Source organism: Anolis sagrei, chromosome 5, assembly GCF_037176765.1.
Source record: "Anolis sagrei isolate rAnoSag1 chromosome 5, rAnoSag1.mat, whole genome shotgun sequence".
Lineage (NCBI taxonomy): Eukaryota > Metazoa > Chordata > Lepidosauria > Squamata > Dactyloidae > Anolis > Anolis sagrei.
In genome coordinates, this window is record NC_090025.1 from 73257153 (window position 1) to 73276854 (window position 19702).

At 38.5% G+C, this 19702-nt stretch overlaps 1 protein-coding gene across 3 annotated transcripts in view; it reads right to left on the minus strand.

Moving 5' to 3' along the window:
• The window catches only part of CRACD (capping protein inhibiting regulator of actin dynamics), a 177412-nt gene that overhangs the window by 63777 nt on the left and 93933 nt on the right, over positions 1-19702 (minus strand). The window contains exon 1 of one of the 3 annotated variants that reach the window (XM_060778545.2): positions 12963-13122. The exons of the other annotated variants lie outside the window; for them this stretch is intronic. Within the exon in view, the coding sequence (XP_060634528.2) occupies positions 12963-12987 (25 nt within the window). The 5' untranslated portion in view covers positions 12988-13122. Of the gene's footprint in view, positions 1-12962; positions 13123-19702 lie in introns of those variants that run through there. 3 annotated transcript variants of the gene reach the window in all.

Here is a 19702-nt window from a genome sequence, read left to right on the forward strand (position 1 = left end):
GGATTTGTAGTTTGGTGAGGCATCAGCACACTTGCAAAATGACATCTCCTGGGAGTCTATAGCACTGAGCCATGACAATTAAAGTAGTGTCAAACTGCATCCATTCTGTAGTGTAGATGCACCCCAAGGTTCATGCAGAGAACTACCTGGGCATTGTTTAGGTATGATCCAGTTTTCCTAACTCGGTGCCATCCTCATTTACCCCTTTTACTCAAACAAGCTGTAGCAGTCTTTACGAGCTGTGAAAAACCTTATTAATAAACCAGTTTAATTTACCCTAATCATATGCGGAAGTATTCAGCTGAAAATTACAGCAGAGAATTGGCACAGGTTGAGGTTTTTCCCGCAGCAGTCACGTGCCAGTTTGGTTCATGATCAATGTCGCATCCGATTTTCAAATGTATTGAGTCACAATCGTTTGTTTATACCAAAACTTCTGATGTGCCAATTTTAAATACCAAAATTTTACAGAGACAGATGTAATTTTGCAGTGAGCAGCAGTTATCTTCTTCATAATTCCCAGAGAGAGAGAATTGCCAACCTTCCTAGCAATCAAAATCCTGCATGGAATAAAATTACAATTTGAAATGCTCTTGTTTTTCTAGTTACCAAGCAACATCAGATTACTGTCGGAGCCTGTCAGATTTCCTAAAGCATGCCGGGAAAATCCTTTTATGTACTGAATGGCTCCATTTCTCCTCATATCACATTGTACAGAAAAACCTTTTGGAAGGGTAAAAAAAGTCAAGAAGCCATATAAGCAATAACAGATGGTTCACCAGGAGAATTCAGTAGGAAAACCGATTTAATTTCCAGAAAGATTTGTACAAGTACTTATTCTAACACAGAACTGCAGGAATGCGTATAGCTAAACATGCAACATGATTCAAGAAAAGGTAGGAAAACCAAAGTGATAGTCATTCACTTACATAGAGGACACTGGGCAATTTTGAGACAGTACCACACTGGCCCCTGACTTCGGCTAATCTGAAATCTTGGAAAGAGCTCAGTTTCCCCACCTCAACTACCCTGGGGATTTGTGTCGGTTTATAATCATAGTTTGGTTAACAAAGATAAAGAAACTCTTTTTACAAAATCTGTATCCTTATTCATCTCTTTATCCCTTTTCTCCATTGTCTGATGTCTGGTCGGAACTAAAAAGATCAAAGCCACTTGTTTTTCATTATGTTTCTCCAAATACTCCAAAATATTCAATACATTGCTGACATTGTCTCACAGTTGTCTTTAAGGCAAAATACCAGATTGATCCTGACAAATAAACATTTCAGTCACTCAACAAGGATGGTTGTAAATAATTTATTGTCATTGTTCAATAGAGATATTGCTCAATAATTCTGTGGTAAAGTTAAATCCTGATCTTTCTTAGGTATTTGAACAATATTAGCTTCTCATCATGTTTCATGTATATATCATGTTTAAGTATGGAATTCACTGCTTGTTGAAGCAGTAGCCCAAGTTCATCTTCAAAATGTTTATACTAGGATGCTGGTAATCCATCCTTGCCTGGTGCTTTCCCAGTGTTTTTTTTTTTTATAGGCTCAGATATTCCTTTTAGTGTTATCAGCCAATTGGTCAATTGTGTTTGTGCTTCAATAATTTTTGGCAACTTTTGCTGGATTAAGTAGCTGTCTGTGCCTTCCAGAAATATACGGTCAGCCTTATATAAATTACTGTAATATTGTTGAATAACCTATTGAATATTGATATCATCCATTAATATATTTTTTTTCTCATTTTACATTTTAGCCATTACATTTTTTTGCTTTTTCTTCCTCAATTTGTATGCTAACCCCTTTCCTATTTTATTAACTGATTCAAAGTACTTCGGCTTTGCACTCTTCATTCTAGTTTCTAATTCACTGACCAGTAACATGGATAATTGCTTTTGTAGGAGTTTTATTTGAGTTAGAATGTTTAAATTCAAAGGATTATGCTTTAATTCTTCTTTATTTTTAATTTCATCTGAGGTTATTTAAAGCCTTTTTGGTTTATTTTTATTTCTGAGTTGTAATGGATAAAATAATCTCTAATATAAGCTTTACTGGCATCCCATGCTATTTGAATATCTGTACTTTGATTTAAGTTCAATTCAAAAACTTCTTTCCATTTTTGTTTACAGTTCTTAATTATATCATTCTTTTTGCAGAAATGATTCATTCAGTTGCCATCTAAATGTTTCTGCTTTTCTTTTAAGTACTGGGGTCACTCATTTCCAGTTAGCCCTATATAAATTACTGTTTGCCTGCTCTTTCAGCTGTTTTCAAAATCTCCCAGTTTCCCTTTTCTCTTATTCTCTCCTTTCGTTGAGGTTTACATCAGTTGCTACAACCCAGTGTAATTTGCACTCAATTGTAATTTGCATGCAATTGATTCATTCAATAAAGCTTTATTTTATCCCGCCACCATCTCCCCAAAGGGACTTGGGGCGGCTCACAGAAAGCACTCAATAGTGCAACAGTATAAAAAAACAACAAAATTCAGAAAAGTGAAAAATTAATAACAATAAAATTGACCCAATTATACTTTAAAAAACATCAAAACCCTATTAATTTAAGAAATACCATAAAACCCAAGAAAGCTACAAAAATAGTGGCTGTATACAATAGCAGTCCTCATAAAGTGCAGAAGTGAAGCAACTCACTAAGTCCTTGATTTACCAAGGTCATTCCAAATCTGGGGAGCCACCACCGAGAAGGTCTTTTCTCTCATCCTCACCAACCACATTTGAGACAGAGATTGGATTGAGAGGAGGGCCTTCCCGGCAGATCTTAGGACATGCACCAGTTCATAGAAGGAGATGTGGTCTTGAAGATAGCTTGTTCCCGAACCGTATAGGGCTTTGTAGGTAATAACCTGCACTTTGAATTGGGCCCAGAAACCCGTCAAGACAAAACCTTGCCTTTCCCAGAAAGCTCAGATAAAAACAAGCTGCTGCTGCAACCTTTTCTAGCCTGTATGTTCTTTTTCATTAATAACACTTGCCATCTTGACCACTCTCTAATGTAACTTGGCCAGGCGTGTCTTGGTTTTTATCTGTGTAATGTTGGAGAGCATGGAAAGAGGAGCTGTTCAAGAATAGAGCCCATGTTACCTGCCATTGGAGGTGGAAAGAAAGCATAGCCTAAATTGTTGCAAGAAATATGCAATCGTATGGGCCTGTATGTTTCAGGAGCTGCAAACGCTGGTGAGGTGCTGGAACTGATCAGAAGCAGCATTAGAACTGAACAAGTGTTCTCAGGAAGCTGCTGACTCCGTTCCAAATCCTCCTTCGGAATATGCTGCCTATGTGTGTGTTGACTTGTACACAGATGTACCCTCTTGCAGAAAAAACTCTAGAGCAAGCGAGTGAAGCAAGCAAGAACGTGCTTGCCTCACTTTCCTTTGTCTATGTGATGTGCCACCATTATGCATGATACATGTGAATGCAAAGAAGTACAGTTGACCCTCCACCTTGGCAAGTTTAGCTTGAATTTGAACATTCACAGATATGATTCTCTTGAGGACATTCTCTCAAGGAATGTCTAGGCCCTCCAGAGTTCTACAGTACGATCAACTTTTGTCCAAAGGGAAAATCACCCTAAATCCCAGGTTTGATCCTAAAACTATATGCACTCCGCCTCTCTCAGACACACAGTTTTTCAAACAAGAAATGTATTTGTGGTCACTTCTGATTTAGAGTTTTGTTTGTCTTTTGGCTTGTTTCTTTGCATTGTTAATAATCCACACATCTTCCAAAAGTTCCCCGAGGGAGAAAATTGGTCCCCAGATCAACAGAAGTGAATCAGTCCTGACACAGGTGAAACCAAGGAGGCCCTGTAGACTGAGCCAACTAGAGCCAACTAGAGCTACTTTTCTATACAGTCTTTTGAACTCAGAAAAACACTGGCAAAATCATTCTGATGCAGCCTCCAAAGTAAAGAGTGCATAGTATGTGAGAGAAGGGGGGACAGCAACATAGGAAAACAATCTTGGATCTGCAACAGAAAGTGTCCAGCTGTGACAAGCTCTCCTCAAAACAAAGGGCTGAAAGGGTGGTTATTCGCAAAGAAACATTTGCATAGAAAAAGTGAAGCAAGTAGCTTTAAGATCACAGTTGCAAAACTGGGACACAGGAATCAAACCAGGAACAGTAAAGTACTCCTAAGGATATATAATGGACCCTTGATTTTTACTGATGTTTGGTTCCATAATCCCCTGCGGATACCAAAATCCAAGCATACAAAGGCATCAAAATAATGTCCCTTATAGAAAATGGCAAAATTAAAGTTTTTTTGTTAGCATAAAAAAGAGGAAAGGTCTCTGAAATATTATGGTTATGGAGGACTAAAATGATCCAGGATCTGGAGAACAAGCCCTATGAGGAACGGCTTAAAGAGCTGGGTATGTTTAGCCTGAAGAAGAGAAGGCTGAGAGGAGACATGATAGTCATGTATAAATATGTGAGAGAAAGTAACAGGGAGGAGGGAGCATGCTTGTTTTCTGATTCCCTAGAGACTAGGACGTGGAACAATAGCTTCAAACTACAAAAAAGGAGATTCCATCTGAACATTTGGAACATCCTGACTCTGAGAGCTGTTCAGCAGTGGAACTCTCTACTCTGGAGTGTGATGGAGGCTCCTTCTTTGGAGGCTTTTAAACAAAGGCTGGATGGCCATCTGTCAGGAGTGCTTTGAATGCCATTTTCCTGCTTCTTGGCAGGGGGTTGGACTGGATGGCCCATGAGGCCTCTTCCAACTCTATGATTTTATGATTCTAGAAGTATGCATATGGCTCAAGGATCCAGTCTAGTGTAGTCACTGGAGTGTTTAACTATGACTTTGGAGACCAGGATTGGAATCCATATTCAGCCATGCAACTCAAAAGATGACCTGAGAAAAGACACTATCTTCACCTGAAAAGAAGGCAATGGCAACCCTCTTCTGAACAAATCTTGCCTGGAAAACCCTGTGATAGGTGTGTCATGGGTCAGAAATTGGTAAACAACACTACCAGCAACATGTATGTCATACAAACATTCTAAGAACTGAACAGTTGCACTTTCAGGGAGATTTTAATAGGAGTCAATGCCATTTTCCCAAAGTAAAAGTTCATGCTCCTCCTGCTATGTCTCTCCACTGGTGGTCACAGTGAGGATTCCAAATACTCCTACTGAGAAATCCACATTATTTCTTTCCCCTCAACTTTGTGAAAAGTATCTTGCTTCTGGAAAGAAGGGTGAAAACAGTTTTTTTAAAAAGGGAAAATATGCAAATTGTCTGATGTTATTCTCACCCACTCAGTCTCTCAGAACCATTTACACTCACACCCACATTGCCCACACACACACTCTCTCTCTCTCCTATGCACATATCCATATTCTTCAACTGTCCCTATTCAGCAGTACTAATTAATCCTCTGTTGTCCCATATTTTAACTTGCTTCTAAAATTTCCATTTTTTCCTCTGCTCTGCTTGCTTTCCCTCATCGATCTCTACTTACTTCAGTTGCCGCAGAGCTGTATGCAAAGTGCAAAAGTATGCCTTTTATTAACTCATCAGACAGAAGAGGAGACTAGAGAACTTAATCTTTCCTTTCCCAGTTGACTCAATCAAAACCAAACTGCATCAGCGTTCTTAGATCAGTAGCCTGTGGGTTGTAGGCCAAAACACCTGGGGACAGGTTGAGAACCTCTGTCCTAGATGGACTATTTTTTCTCATAACAGTCACATGTTCACTGTTTTTTTTAATCTTCATTATATCCTTTGACTGCTTTTGCTACATCTCTCCTCACTAATAATGCCAAACTTTGTCTTAGATTTTCATTTCTGGAGTAAAACATTTTGTAAACAGCTAATTAATATGTCCCATCATGTCCACTTAAGTTCCCTTGCCCCAAGTATTTAATATACACACATTCAATTTACTTTGTATGTCAAGTTTCCGTTGATTCATGCTCCTCACATTCCATGTTCCTATAATATGTGTTGTCAAGCTTTGGACTTTTATTTTACCTCTAAGAACATCAACAGTTGAATGTTGCATCATTGGCAACACTACTATTCACAGTGGCCCTTTGCTGTACCCCAGGAGCTTGCCGAGTGCCATCTGACCTGGTAGTGTCATCTTCTGGCACTGTATTTTGTTTCTTTTTGGATTGTCATTATAAGGTTTTCATAGTAAAGGATATTCCAAACAGCTAAATTGGTGCCTCCTTGTGTGCAATACTAATAAAGTTAGTTATGGTGCCACTGTCTCTGTCTCTAAGGGCACTTCCAGACAATGTCAAAATGCAGGACAAATAAGTGGGGCAAAAAAATCATGGAACTTGACAGCAAGGGCCAACACAGACCTGTTACTCCTGGTAAATGGACCTTCACCATCCTAATATCTGCTACAGTAAGTTGTAGCAGGACCAAGTGTGTGTGTGTTGAAGGAAAACCTTATGATGGTAATTATTATGTGCAGCTGGTAATGTAGGTCAACCAGCAATCTTGAACACACCCGATAGGGTATAACTGTATGGTGTTTTTTTTTAGAATACAGTTCTGGAGAGCTTTTTCTCTGAGATCTTTGCTCAAAGGCTCTGCTCTGAGGAGTAGGTTGGAGAGAAGCTGTTATGCTGCTCTAAAGGAGGCTATCGTGGAATAGCTGTTTACTCAAGGTTTATGCTTTTGCTCTCTCATTTGACTTATGATGAAGATGCCTTATTTTGTGTTACTTAAGACTATGTAAGTTTCTTGCACTGTTTGTTTTTTGAATGCAACATTGAAAGTTTGTGTTTTATCTCTGCTATTAAGATTAAAGATTTTTCTTTTCATTTTTACTGTTGTCTGTGTGTCTTGTGCATGGGATGTGGGTAAGATCTGCTTGCTGCGCAAAAATATCTTCCTTTTTGGTGGATTTTAGAAATCTGCAAGATAGAAGGGGGACACCTGGTGGAAATTGACTTTTGTTAAAAAAAATCTCTGAGATGTGCTGAACCTCATATGTGCTCATGTAGAGATATAAATGTACACACAAGCAGATTTCATATTATCTCTCCTCATCCTACTGTAAATTCAAGCTCTGTTTAATTTAATAAAGATCAGAAGGAAGGAATGGTTGCAGAGAGTTCTTATTGTAATTGCTTTCCATTTGTGCTTCCATTTAGCCACCTGTGTGTCCGTGGCTCCATTTGTTTACAGCTCAGATAAACTGTTTAAGGATTTTAAAATGCACACATGCGCCGGAGTAGTGCACATCAGCATGTAAGAACAAAGTCACATGTTTTCCAAGACTGCAGTAATATACAGTCATGCAAATATGCACATTTCTAGCTGAAATTGGGTTTGAAGCACACCTTTTTTACACGTGTTTTTCAGCTGTTAATCCAAATGGTGCACATTTTCATGAAACACCTCCACCCGTTATCCCGGTTTCTTCTGCACTTTAGGGCATGTGTAGAAGGGACCTGTGAGATCCTTTGCCAGTGTCACCCTCTATTACTGATGCTGCCCAATAGATTTTTGGCACATTTAGACCTCAGCAAAGGCCTGTCTGATATGGGAGACACTACCAGCAGCAATGCTCTTGCCTGACAGAAGCATGCAATCTCACCAGCACGGGAAGATGGTGCCATGGAGATATAAATGACATAAAATGAAACAATTACATAATTGAAAAATAATTGAAGATTTTCTGTATCATGGCTCGGTCATTAATCAAAATGGACACACTTGCCAAGAAATCAGACGACTAGGACCTGGAAAGTCTGAGCAGAAGAAACTAGATAAGACCTTAAAGCATAATTGAAAACCAAGGCAAAATTGTCCATTCCATTGCGTTTCTCATTTCTTGTTTATGGTTGTAAAGGGTGGGCAGTGAAAAAAGCTGACAAGGAGCCAATGTGGTACTGCAGGAGAATTTGACCAATACAGTGGACCACAAAAAGATGTTGTTCTATTTGGGCATATAAATGGGTCCTAGAACAACTTATCTCTCTATCTTTTTTAAGCTACATTATCAATGTTGTATTCTCTTGTTTCATATAGTCTTTAAATAATGTCCAATCTGTCACTTTTTTGACAATGCTGTGGTGAGTTGCTAATAGCTGAGTTAGTTTATCCATATTCATTATTTCGGTTATTTTCAAGAGCCATTAGTCTGTTGATGGTCCTTCTTTCATTCTCCAATTTCGTACATCAATTATTCTGGCTGCCGTCACAAAGTAACTGAAAAATATACCTTTATTTTTATCCAAATCTATATCTGTAATGACCAATAAAAATATTCTGGTTTTAGTTGTATTTTTATTTATGATATTTTCTGATTTTTTTTTCTTGTATTTCCTTCCAATAATTCTTTGCTATTCCACCACATAGGGAAAAGAGTATATACTTGGGATTCACACATCCAGTATTTCTCCTGCATATTTTTGTAACATTTACATATTTTTGTAACATTTTGGGGAGTTATATACTACTGGTACATCATTTTGTACCAAACCTTAAGTTGTCCTGATTCTCTACCAAGGTAACTCTGAATCCAGGACCTTTCAGTTATCACTTATTATGTTCATGGCAAGATCTTGGCATTCCAGGATCTCCACCAAAAGAATCAATCAAGTCCTGAAAATGAAGTGCTATTGTGTGCTGTCAAATCCTTTCCAATTTATGGTTACTAAGGTGATCCCAGCACAAGGTTTTCTTGGCATGATTTGTTCAGAGGGAGTTTGCCATTGGGCTTCCTTGGCTAAGCGTGAATTCGAATTCTGGTTTCTAGAATTGTAGTCCAATGCTCAAACCGCTATACCACACTGTGTGTGGAGGATCTATGGAATATTTTCCCCCCAAGACTCTTCTACAATTTTAACGAAGATCGGTAAATATTCCATATTTGGAAAGGCTTTGAAGACTTTTGAGGAAATGTGGATACTGTATCCAGTACAACATCCAGTACTGTAATAGGTGATTTGTATTACTTGGGGTGGTAATTCAGCCACCCCAAGTCCCTATGGAGAGAGGGGGCAGGGTACAAATAAAGATGATGATGATTATTATTTTACTGACAAAAAACCACAGTATGTCACAGCAAACGAGATCTATATGCTGGATTTCGTATCACAAAATCACAAGTCAAACACTTCCCAAGCGTCTAGGACTGTGTGATATTATTATTATGTGTTATTATTATTATTATTATTATTATTATTATTATTATTATGTGTGATTATTATTATTATTATTATTATGTGTGATTATTATTATTATTATTATTATGTGTGATTATTATTATTATTATTATTATTATTATTATTATCATCATTATTATTAGGTAAAGGTAAAGGTAAAGATTTTCCCCTGACATTAAGTCCAGTCATGTCTGATTCTGGGGTGTGGTGCTCATCTCCATTTCTAAGCTGAAGAGCCAGCGTTGTCCATAGACACCTCCAAGGTCATGTGGCCGGCATGACCGCATGGAGCGCCGTTACCTTCTTGCTGGAGCGGTACTTATTGATCTACTCACATTTGCATTTTTTAAACTGCTGGGGCTGACAGCAGAAGCTCACGCCACTCCCCAGATTAGGACCTGCGACCTTTCAGTCAACAGGCTCAGCAGCTCAGTGCTTTAAGCCACTGCGCCACCATAAATGGGCTAAACTATTATTTAAAATAAAATTTTAAAAGGTTGCTTCTTGTGATGGATAAAGAATGTTTCTTAACTACAGTGCAAAAAACCCAAAAAAACCAACCCTTTTATAAGTCCACCAGTATGAAAAATGTGATTCTACTAACAAGCTACACTCCCACACACAGAGTTATAAAGCAAAAGTTTCATTATAATTCATGTCTACAGTGCAAAAGGCCAAATGATGATTTGCGTTGTGGTTCAAAAGATAAAAGTGATGTTTTACATATTATTCCCTTTATTCACTTGGCAGCATTCCTGAAGATTGTGGGCACATGTCTCATGAGGGACACTTGATCCAGTGCAATGTAAAAATCGAAGACCCTGGAGATTGTGCTTGCTTCTATCAAATGTGTCATGGAAACAGGCAGGAAGATGTGTGTGTGTGATGGAGTATGGGTTGAAGCCAGACTTTGAGTCAGATACTAACACAATATGGAACCTTCTAGGAGGCACATCGGAGTTGCTCTATTTATCAGACAAATGGAAACAGCTAACAGATAAGTAGGAAAGGGACTTAGACCTGAGTTTATAGGCTCAGAGAATGATCAGGTTGGAAAGGACCACAAGGGTGATTTAGCCAAATTCCTGCCATGTAAGATTTGTATACAGAAAATCTAAGGTTCAGTCCCTGGTTCACCCAGATAAAGGAGATTCTGGCAGAATCCTGGGGTAAGATCCAGAGTTGTTATTGCTAATCATCAAATACTTCACCTGCCGTTTTGGTATGTTTGTTATAGCTTTGGATTTCAGATATTTTGAGAATCAACCAAGTATTTTAAAGGGGAAACATTTTTGCTTGTCCTCAGATCCTGATCTGCCTGTTCTGGTTTACACACAATGTCCAGGTACATCAGGTCCCTAGCTTCTCCTGACTCTACCCACACACCAGGTATTTTTAAAGTTCTACTGACAACAATAAAGAGAGCCCCCCCCCCCCCCGGCTCCAGGATTTTGAGACAGCCTGAATTGATACCATGGGTTAAATAGACCAGCTTCAAATGAACATCCATTTCCACCTCTGAATGATAAGTGTTTTGTCTCATGTCTCCCCTCAAAATCAGAGGTTACTTGTAACATCTGACTACAAAGGAAACATGAATCATTTAAAAAGCAAAATACAGGTGTGGATACCAAGCTGTTCTAACATTAAGGAAAGGGAGGAGGAAAAGAAATTAAAGTGGTATACTGCATGCTCCTTTGAAGATCTAAAACACACAGGAAAGTCAAGAAACTGCTGAACTACTTAGTCCAGTGTTTCTCAACCTTCCTAATACTGCAGTCCCTTAATACAGTTCCTCATGTTGGGGTGACCCCCAACCATAAAATTATTTTGTTGCTACTTCATAACTGTATTTTTGCTACTATTATGAATCATAATGTAAATATATGATATGCTGGATATATTATCATTCACTGGACAAAATTTGGCACAAATACCCAATATGCCCAAATTTGAATACTGGTGGGGTTATGGGGGAAGGATGGATTTTGTCATTTGGGATTTACAGTTCACTTACAATCAAAGAGCATTCTGAACTCCACCAGTGATGGAATTGAACCAAACTTGGCACACAGAACTCCCATGACCAACAGAAAATCCTGGAAGTGTTTGGTGGGCATTAACCTTGAGTTTTGGAGTTTTAGTTCACCAACATCCAGAGAGCACTGTGGACACAAACAATGATGGAGCTGGACCAAACTTGGCATGAATACTCCATATGCCCAAATGTGAACACTGGTGGAGTTTGGAGAAAATAGACCTTGATATTTGGGATTTGTAGTTGCTGGGTTTTATAGTTCACCTACAATCAAAGAGCATTAAGAACCCCACCAACGATAGAATTGGGCCAAACTTCCCACACAGAACCCCCATGACCAAAATAAAATACTGTGTCTTCTAATAGTCTTTGGCAACCCCTCTGACACCAACTCCTGACCCCGCCAGGAGTCCTGATGCCCAGGTTGAGAAACACTGGCTTAGTCTATTCCCAAGGAATCTCTGCACATGCTTTGACATTCCTAATAAACAGACCCAACACCTTTCTTAATTCAGAATAATGTTTATCATAAGTCATTAGAACAAATTAATTGCATGAAGAGTGGCCAACATTTCAGTATATTCCTTCATTTCCCCCTTATTCTCCTGATCCGAGCCTGGAGCCTACAGTCGCGCTAAGATTTGTTTAGTAGAAAATGATAGGATCTGTATTAAATCAGTGCTTTATCCTGTTGGTGAATTTCCAAGCATAATCCCGATTAAAAAGAATGCAATGAACACTGAGCGATATTGGTTTTGCTTTTGCTCCTACACACATTAGAAATATTGCCTCTGTTTGCAATCTCCCTTAGACAGCAATCATACATAAATTTTTATGGAACTAGGTCTCAGTGAATTCTGCGGAACTTCCTTTTGGTGGATGTATACAGGTCTATGTTGTTAGCACAACAACACAGACCAGTAACAACAACATTGACCAGTAACATTTCTGCTGTCACAACATGATGGTATATTGTACAACTAAATCGCTACTCTGGAATCGATGCATTACTTCAATAGAGCTTACTAAGTGTTGATTTATCAAATGCCATCGATGGGTCCACATTACTTGAGACTAAGAACCAGATTCAGTCCATGGAGAGATTTGAAGTCTAATGTTCTCTGGTGATTAGCAGACGAGGTATTAAGACTTCTAGTTCATGAGAGTAGCTGGCTGCCACACTTATAATTTAATCTCATCATAATGAAAAGAGATGTTCAATTAATCTTCAACTGGCATATTTTTAAAAAGTGGGTCTTGCTATGACAAAAAAAATAGCTAACAGGTCAGGTATGCTGTTAATTTTTAGATACATTTCCCGGTTTTCTAGTATATGGGATCAAAATGTGATGATTTAAAAGGAAGCAAGAGTATCAGTTACAAACTCATTGCAAAACTACATGTCAGTCAAAGCTTGTGCCTAATTTCTCCCATTAATGTGCAAATAGCTGCAGCCGATAATAATGCAAGTTATCTACTAAAGCGAATACCAGAATAATGGAAAACAAATTGATCCTCTTACTGTTCCAAGTCTACTGTGCACACATCCTTATGAAAGAGCCCTGAGAACACGTAATGAAAACGAACAGCAGCTCAGACTTGCAAATATGAAACACAGCATATTATACCTGCATCAATCATCTTCCAAAGGGATATCTGAACACGAAGCCACAAATCAGCTAACATTAACAATGTACATCTGAATTAGAGATCCCTCCATGCTCCATAATTCAAAGAATGAGATATTTTACTTACAAGGTTTCTTGAGCAAATTGATCATTTTGAACGACTGCAGATGAGACAGAAAGAGAGAAGGACTTTCCTCCTTTGATCCTCTTCAAAGAAATACCTCAATCTATGTGATCACTGATGGAAAATTTTTACCCCCAAATCGTTAAAAGGAATATTTTAAAGTAAATGAAATTTGTGTGGGCACAGCCTGGTGGATCAAGCTGAAAATACATGGTCTATATTTGGATTTCAGGGAAAAAAGGAACACCCACAGACGTCTTTGGAAAGTAAAGAAGCCTCTAGCAGGAATTGTTCCTACTCAGAAAAAGTCAGGAAGATTGTGTTTGAATAAGACAAGCAAGGTGGAAGAGGGCTTAGAAAGTATACATGCCTCAACCTCCCACCGCTCCTTCTAAGTGGTGGGAAGCCTTCTAAGAACTGTAGATTGAGGGTTTGAGAAAAAAGTGCACCACTCCTGGTCTTGAGAACCAGTTCAGGTGTCTGCCCAACTGGTGTTAATGGTAACTGGTTCTGCTCATTCACTTTTCTCCGTTCTCTAGACCTGTGATTTCTGTGCTACTAGCCTCTTTTTGTATGGAAACAAGGTAGCCGTCAACTATCACCCTACTGCTCTCATGGACACCGCTGGATATCTTCTGTAGAAATCGAAATCCCAAGTAACCCTGTTGAATCATTGGGGTTTATTGACTTGGCAAGCAACAACTGATTTGGAAGCTGAGGTTACAATTTGGATTTAGGCCTCAAAATCCTGGCAGTGACACTAAGTGGCTAGTTAGGTGAGGAGACCAATGCCGCTCTCATAGTCAGAACCCAAAATTTCCAGCTTGAGTGAAGAGATGATAATACCAGACAAAAAGAGGGAGCACATTAAATTACTTATAAAAACAAACCTGCTTAAATTAGACAATGCAATACAAAACTTTATTACGGTCATTGACCAGCACAAAGCAGACACAAGCACCCTGGGAAGGGGAAACACAGCTCCCCAGTGAAGCAGTTATTAAAAAGCAGATTAGAAAACAGTTTAAAATCACAGTTTAAAAACACAGGTTAATGTAACAGGTTTGGAACTGAGATGGGGCGAGACTCATAGGAGGGGTAAATTAGACATTACTAACCTACAATGAATTCCCTGCAATAAATATATTCACATGTCCCTTTCCCTATTAGTTTCTTAAATAGTATGGTATTCTAAGTTGCCTCTTACAGACTCAGCATATACCACGCCAGATTTATATTTATTCCTTTGTTGGTTAAAAGAGGCATGCAATGGAAATACAGTGTTATTATGTGTCCATAGGTAAACTCTGGACCAGGGGACCTCAAACTAAGGCTCGGGGGCCGGATGCGGCCCTCCAAGGTCATTTACCCGGCCCTTGCTCAGGGTCAACCTAAGTCTGAAAGCACACAACAACAACAACAACAACCCTATCTCATCAACCAAAAGTAGGCCCACATTTCCCATTTAAATACTAATAAGTTTATATTTGTTAAAATTGTTCTTCATTTTAATTATTGTATTGTTTTAAGTGTTTTTTGCACTACAAATAAGACATGTACAGTGCGCATAGGAATTCATTCATGTGTTTTTCAAATTATAATCCGGCCCTCCAACAGTTTGAAGGATTGAGACCTGGCCCACTGTTTAAAAAGTTTGTGGACCCCTGCTCTGGACTAATAATAATAATAATAATAATAATAATAATAATAATAATAAGGCAGTCAAGAACCAACATTGAGGGAAGTCAATAGTAGTAAACTGCTTAAAGTGCAAAAGACAAAGAGTGAATACCGTAAAAACACAATGCAGAGCAGAAGAGAAAACTGGCAAAAGAAGGCTCTCCATGGACAGTTCCTGGGAAAAATTGAGAGCCAAATTGACAAAGAAAAAAACATGGATAGAACTTTGAAAAAGGAGACGGAGGGCCTGATTCTGGCAGCCCAAGAACAAGCCATTAGAACAAATGCCATCTAAGCCAGATTTGAAAAGTCGACAACAGATCCCAAGTGTAGACTCTGCAAGGAAGCAGATGAAAAAATAGATCATATCCTCAGCTGCTGCGAGAAGATTGCACAGACAGACTACAAGAAGAGGCATAACACCGTTGTTCAAATGATTCATTGGAACTTGTGCCACAAATACCATCTTCCTGCAACAAAGAACTGGTGGGATCACAAGCCTGAAAAAGTTACAGAAAATGAACACATGAAGCTAGTCTGGGACTTCCGAATTCAGGATTTAAAGATCGAACTGCAAAGACTGTGGCACAAGCCAGTCAAGGTGGTCCCAGTGATGGATGCAGTGCCTAAAGACCTTGGCCTGCACTTAAACACAATCGGCGCTGACAAAATTACCATCTGCCAGCTGCTAAAGGCTACCTTACTGGGATCTGCACGCATTATTCACCAAAACATCACACAGTCCTAGACACTTGGGAAGTGTCCAACGTGTGATCCAATAAAACAGCCAGCAGAGTGATCTTGTTTGCTGTGGTCTCATCTTGTTGTGTTCCAAATAATAATAATAATAATAATAATAATTATTATTATTATTATTATTATTTATCATCCATAATCCGCCCTCTCTCCCCAAAGGGATTCAGGGTGGTTTCCAAAAAATAACACAAATGGCAAACAATCAGTAACCAGAAGTACTCAAACAACAATCAAGGTAAAACATGAAATAGAATAAACTCTATAAAACAACCAAAGCCAAAGGTTAAACGATGTAATAAACACAAGGAGTGAAACCAACGAAAACACCATACATTAAAAGCATATAATATATGACATCCGCAGGCTGGGGTAAGTAACCGGTGTCTAAACGGGGATGTGGTGGTGGTGCGATGGGGAAAAATACTTGTATTTTGACGGCTGAATTTTGAAGATTGTATGTTCCTATGTGTGTGTCTATATATATAATATAAAAACATTTTTTTAAAAAAATGCAAAGAACTCTCAAGCATTAGCAATACTGACACACATTTGACATTTTCTATCACATTGTTTCAATAGTTTAAGATAGATTCAGTGCTTCATACTTTGTCTCTTTGGATTCAAGGTGTGCAATACCCTCAGGGACCCCTAAGAGCTTCTAGATATAAATCTTTTATTTTTGCTTGATCAGGGCAGAATAACCTGTGTGCTGTCCCTTTCTTTTGAACATGCATTATATTCAAGCTTAAAGCACTGAGAACCACTGCTGAGGACCGCTAAGGGAGTTTGGATTTACATCATCTTGAACTCAAGATAACATGCCTGTTCAGCAAACACACACCCTCAAAATTGACGGAAAAGAAACAGCTGACCAAGTTCATTCCAGATGTCTGTCAGTGCAGATTAATGTTAGCAATGTGTAAAACAACCAAGATTAGGAAAAGTCTGCAAAAAAATACCTCCGCATTAGAAACAAACAAAAGCATCAGTATGCCCAGAGGTACTATGAAGAATGGTGGAATGCGTTGTCTATGCAAGGAACACCATCTGGAATGAACAGAGCTGGCGAGCTCCAGCTTGTCCTCCTCCATGAGAGCCTTTTCTCACTTAACTACCATACTACTTTGTTTCCAAGGAGCCAGTTATGCACCATAAAACCCTTTATGAATTAGGTCTAGGTTATCTGAAAGAACAAATCTCTGTTCATGAGTCTGCTTGAGTTGTACAGTCCTTGAGGGAAGGTTCTCAGCCACACCACTGTCACAGGTGAAGCCATCTGAGAAGGCCTTCAAAGACGCCATCTACACTGCCATATAATACAGTTTGAACTCCGTGTAAACTCAGATCATGCACTGAACTGGATTATATGAGTCTTCACAGTCATATAATCCAGTTCAATCTGTTACAGTAAGTCGTAACAGGATTAAGTATGTGTGTGTGTGTGTGTTAAAGAAAACCTTACACTGTTGATTATTATGTGCAGCTGCTAATGTAGGTCAACTAGTAAGTTTGGACCACACCCAGTAGGATATAACTGTATGTGTTTTAGAATACAGTTCAGCTTTTGCTCTGAGGAGCCTTTGTTCAGGCATTCTGCTCAACCATTTGTACTGCTCTCTCATTTGGATGAAGATGAAGAAGCCTTATTCTGTATTACTTACAAGGACTATGTAAGTTTGTTTTTGTTTGCAACACTGCAAGTTTATGTTTTAATTCTGCTGATAAGAGTAAAGTTATCCGTTCTTTTTCCTCTTGCCTGTGTGCAAATGTTATTGTGTCTTCTGCATTGGACCTGACTGAAACATGCTATTCACAACACAATCTGCATTATAATGGCAATGTAGATGGGGCCTAAGTGGCTTCCTTCCCATAGGAGACCATGTTGGTCGGCTCTCTAGTCTCTTTCTGCTGGCAGAGACTAGCTACTAACTAGTTACATCAGAAAGGTCTTTTAATTGGGCAGGGGTATACAATATGATTCCCATATCCATATGGTTATGGGATAGGTTCCAGGCCAGACCGCAAGTACCTTATAATGTGGATACAACTGAACATTGTTAATTTACCTGATGTCCACTCCCATCATACTACAGAGCCATGCTGGATGACCATGATAGACCATTTTAGGAATAAGTCCTCCAAGATACCACAGAATTACCCGGAGAGCCTATGAAATTCAAAGCGACAATTTTCCCCAGGTGTCGGCAAGTGATTTATGTAATTTTAATGTTTTTAAATTATATTATGATACTATGTATACTTTTTTGTTGGAAACCGCCTTGAGTCGCCGATACACTGAGAAAGGCGGTATACAAATACAGTAAATACAGTAAATAAATAAATAAATATGTGTTTTAAGGTTATGGGAGCTTTACTGTACATTTTTCATCATCATTATGTTTTAGATGTTTCTAAGTTGTTTTAAATTAGATCCCTCATATGTTTTTAACTCTGATGTTTTAGCTTTTTTTTAAAAAAAAGCCATAAGTTGATTATTGAGAGAAATATAAGACATACATGAAATAAAACAACATGAACCCCTACTACCTTTGATCTACCTTTGCCCATTGCTTTCCCATGTGATAGAAGAGTTGTAGGAAAGAAAAGAATTCAATCAACTTAAAGAGACTTGGTTGCCTGTTCAATTGACTCACCTTGACATACCCTAGCCTGAGCCATAAAAATGAATAAAGAGCATCCTTCAAATAAAAATAGAGTTCATAGACTCACATAAACATCAAATTTGAAGAGACCACAAAGGCCATCTATTCAACTCCATGTCATGCAGGATTGTAAAGGTTCACATTAAATTACAGTAAACTCCAGCTACCTCTGAAAGCAGTTTTCAAACTTCAATTGATAAAAAAAGATAGCAAAAAGGGCAAACTGCGGTGCCCAACCTGTTTACCTGGTATGGATTATTATGCAGATATATAACCTCTTTTGAAATAGCCAAATTCAATATTAGTTAATTTCTGAGCCCATTTCAAAATGCTAGATCTTATCTTTAAATAATTGGGTCCCAATAATCTTGAAGAATGTATCCTGTATTATCTTTCCCAGTATTTAAGATCATGTGATAAAGCCATACTCAATATTCAAGCTTATCAGAAGATTAATTTGGTCCCTATCAAGAACAGTGGCTTCTCTGTCACAACCCTGTTGAAATGGGACTCCTGCCCAAATAAGGTGTATAATATTACTGTACCTTTCTATGTGTGGTGGCTAGTGAATCTGCTCAGTTGATTTTAAACGAGCAATCCATGGTGCTGAATCTATTTTGAGAATGGGATCCAAGAATTCAAGAAAGCCTTTAAAATATAGGTTTATCCCTGGAACAGATTTATGCAGCGGCCATGGTGGCGCAACGGGGTTAACCGTTAAGCTACTGAACTTGATGACCAGAAGGTTGGTGGTTCAATTCCATGGGATGTGGTGAGCTCCCAATGTTAGCCCCAGCTCCTGCCAACCTAGCAGTTCAAAAGCATGCAAATGTGAGTAGATCAATAGGTACTGCCTCAACAGGAAACTAAACAGCGCTCCATGCAGTCATGCCGGCCACATGACCTAGGGGCATCTACGGACAATGCAGGCTCTGTGGCTTTGAAACGGAAACGAGCACCATCTCCAGAGCCAAAGATGAAGGGGAAGCCTTTACTTTTATCTGTGCACTTGTGTTTCATCGTTTTGAGGCACTAAATGTTTGCCTTGTGTCTGCATATGTCTGTGTATGCTGGATTCTGCCCGGAGTCCCCTTGGGCAGATAGGATGGAATACAAGTGTTGCTGTTGTTTATTACCCACTGACATGGAAGCCAAGGGGTACCCTTGCTTCCTGCTGGTTTTCAACACAAGTAAATATCTGAAAATATTCCTATAATTCCATTCATCTCTACAACTTGTACACTTTTCTAAGGTCTAAATAACCTATCCATGGTAGAGTTCCAATATATTCACACTTACGAAATTATCTTAGCAATAAATTAAATAAATTACATTTTTATTAAAGGAAAATTTGAGAAATCCAATCAGACAGACAAATTGATCTCTTGTAGAGGAATATGAAGAGAAGGGGGGGGGGAGAACTAGAAGAGAACATTGAAGGAAGAAGTAGAATTGGTTAAAGAAAACAAAGGATAAGTTTGATGTTATTTAACTTTTATACACAGTTTTATTGGGTTTTTTTCTTTTTCTTTTTTCTCTCTCTTGTTATTCTGTATCCTTCCCCCTCTCTTTCCCTTTCCCTGCTTTTATTATTATGTGTGTATTCATGTATTGTCTAATTGTTTTACTGGAAACTTAATAAAT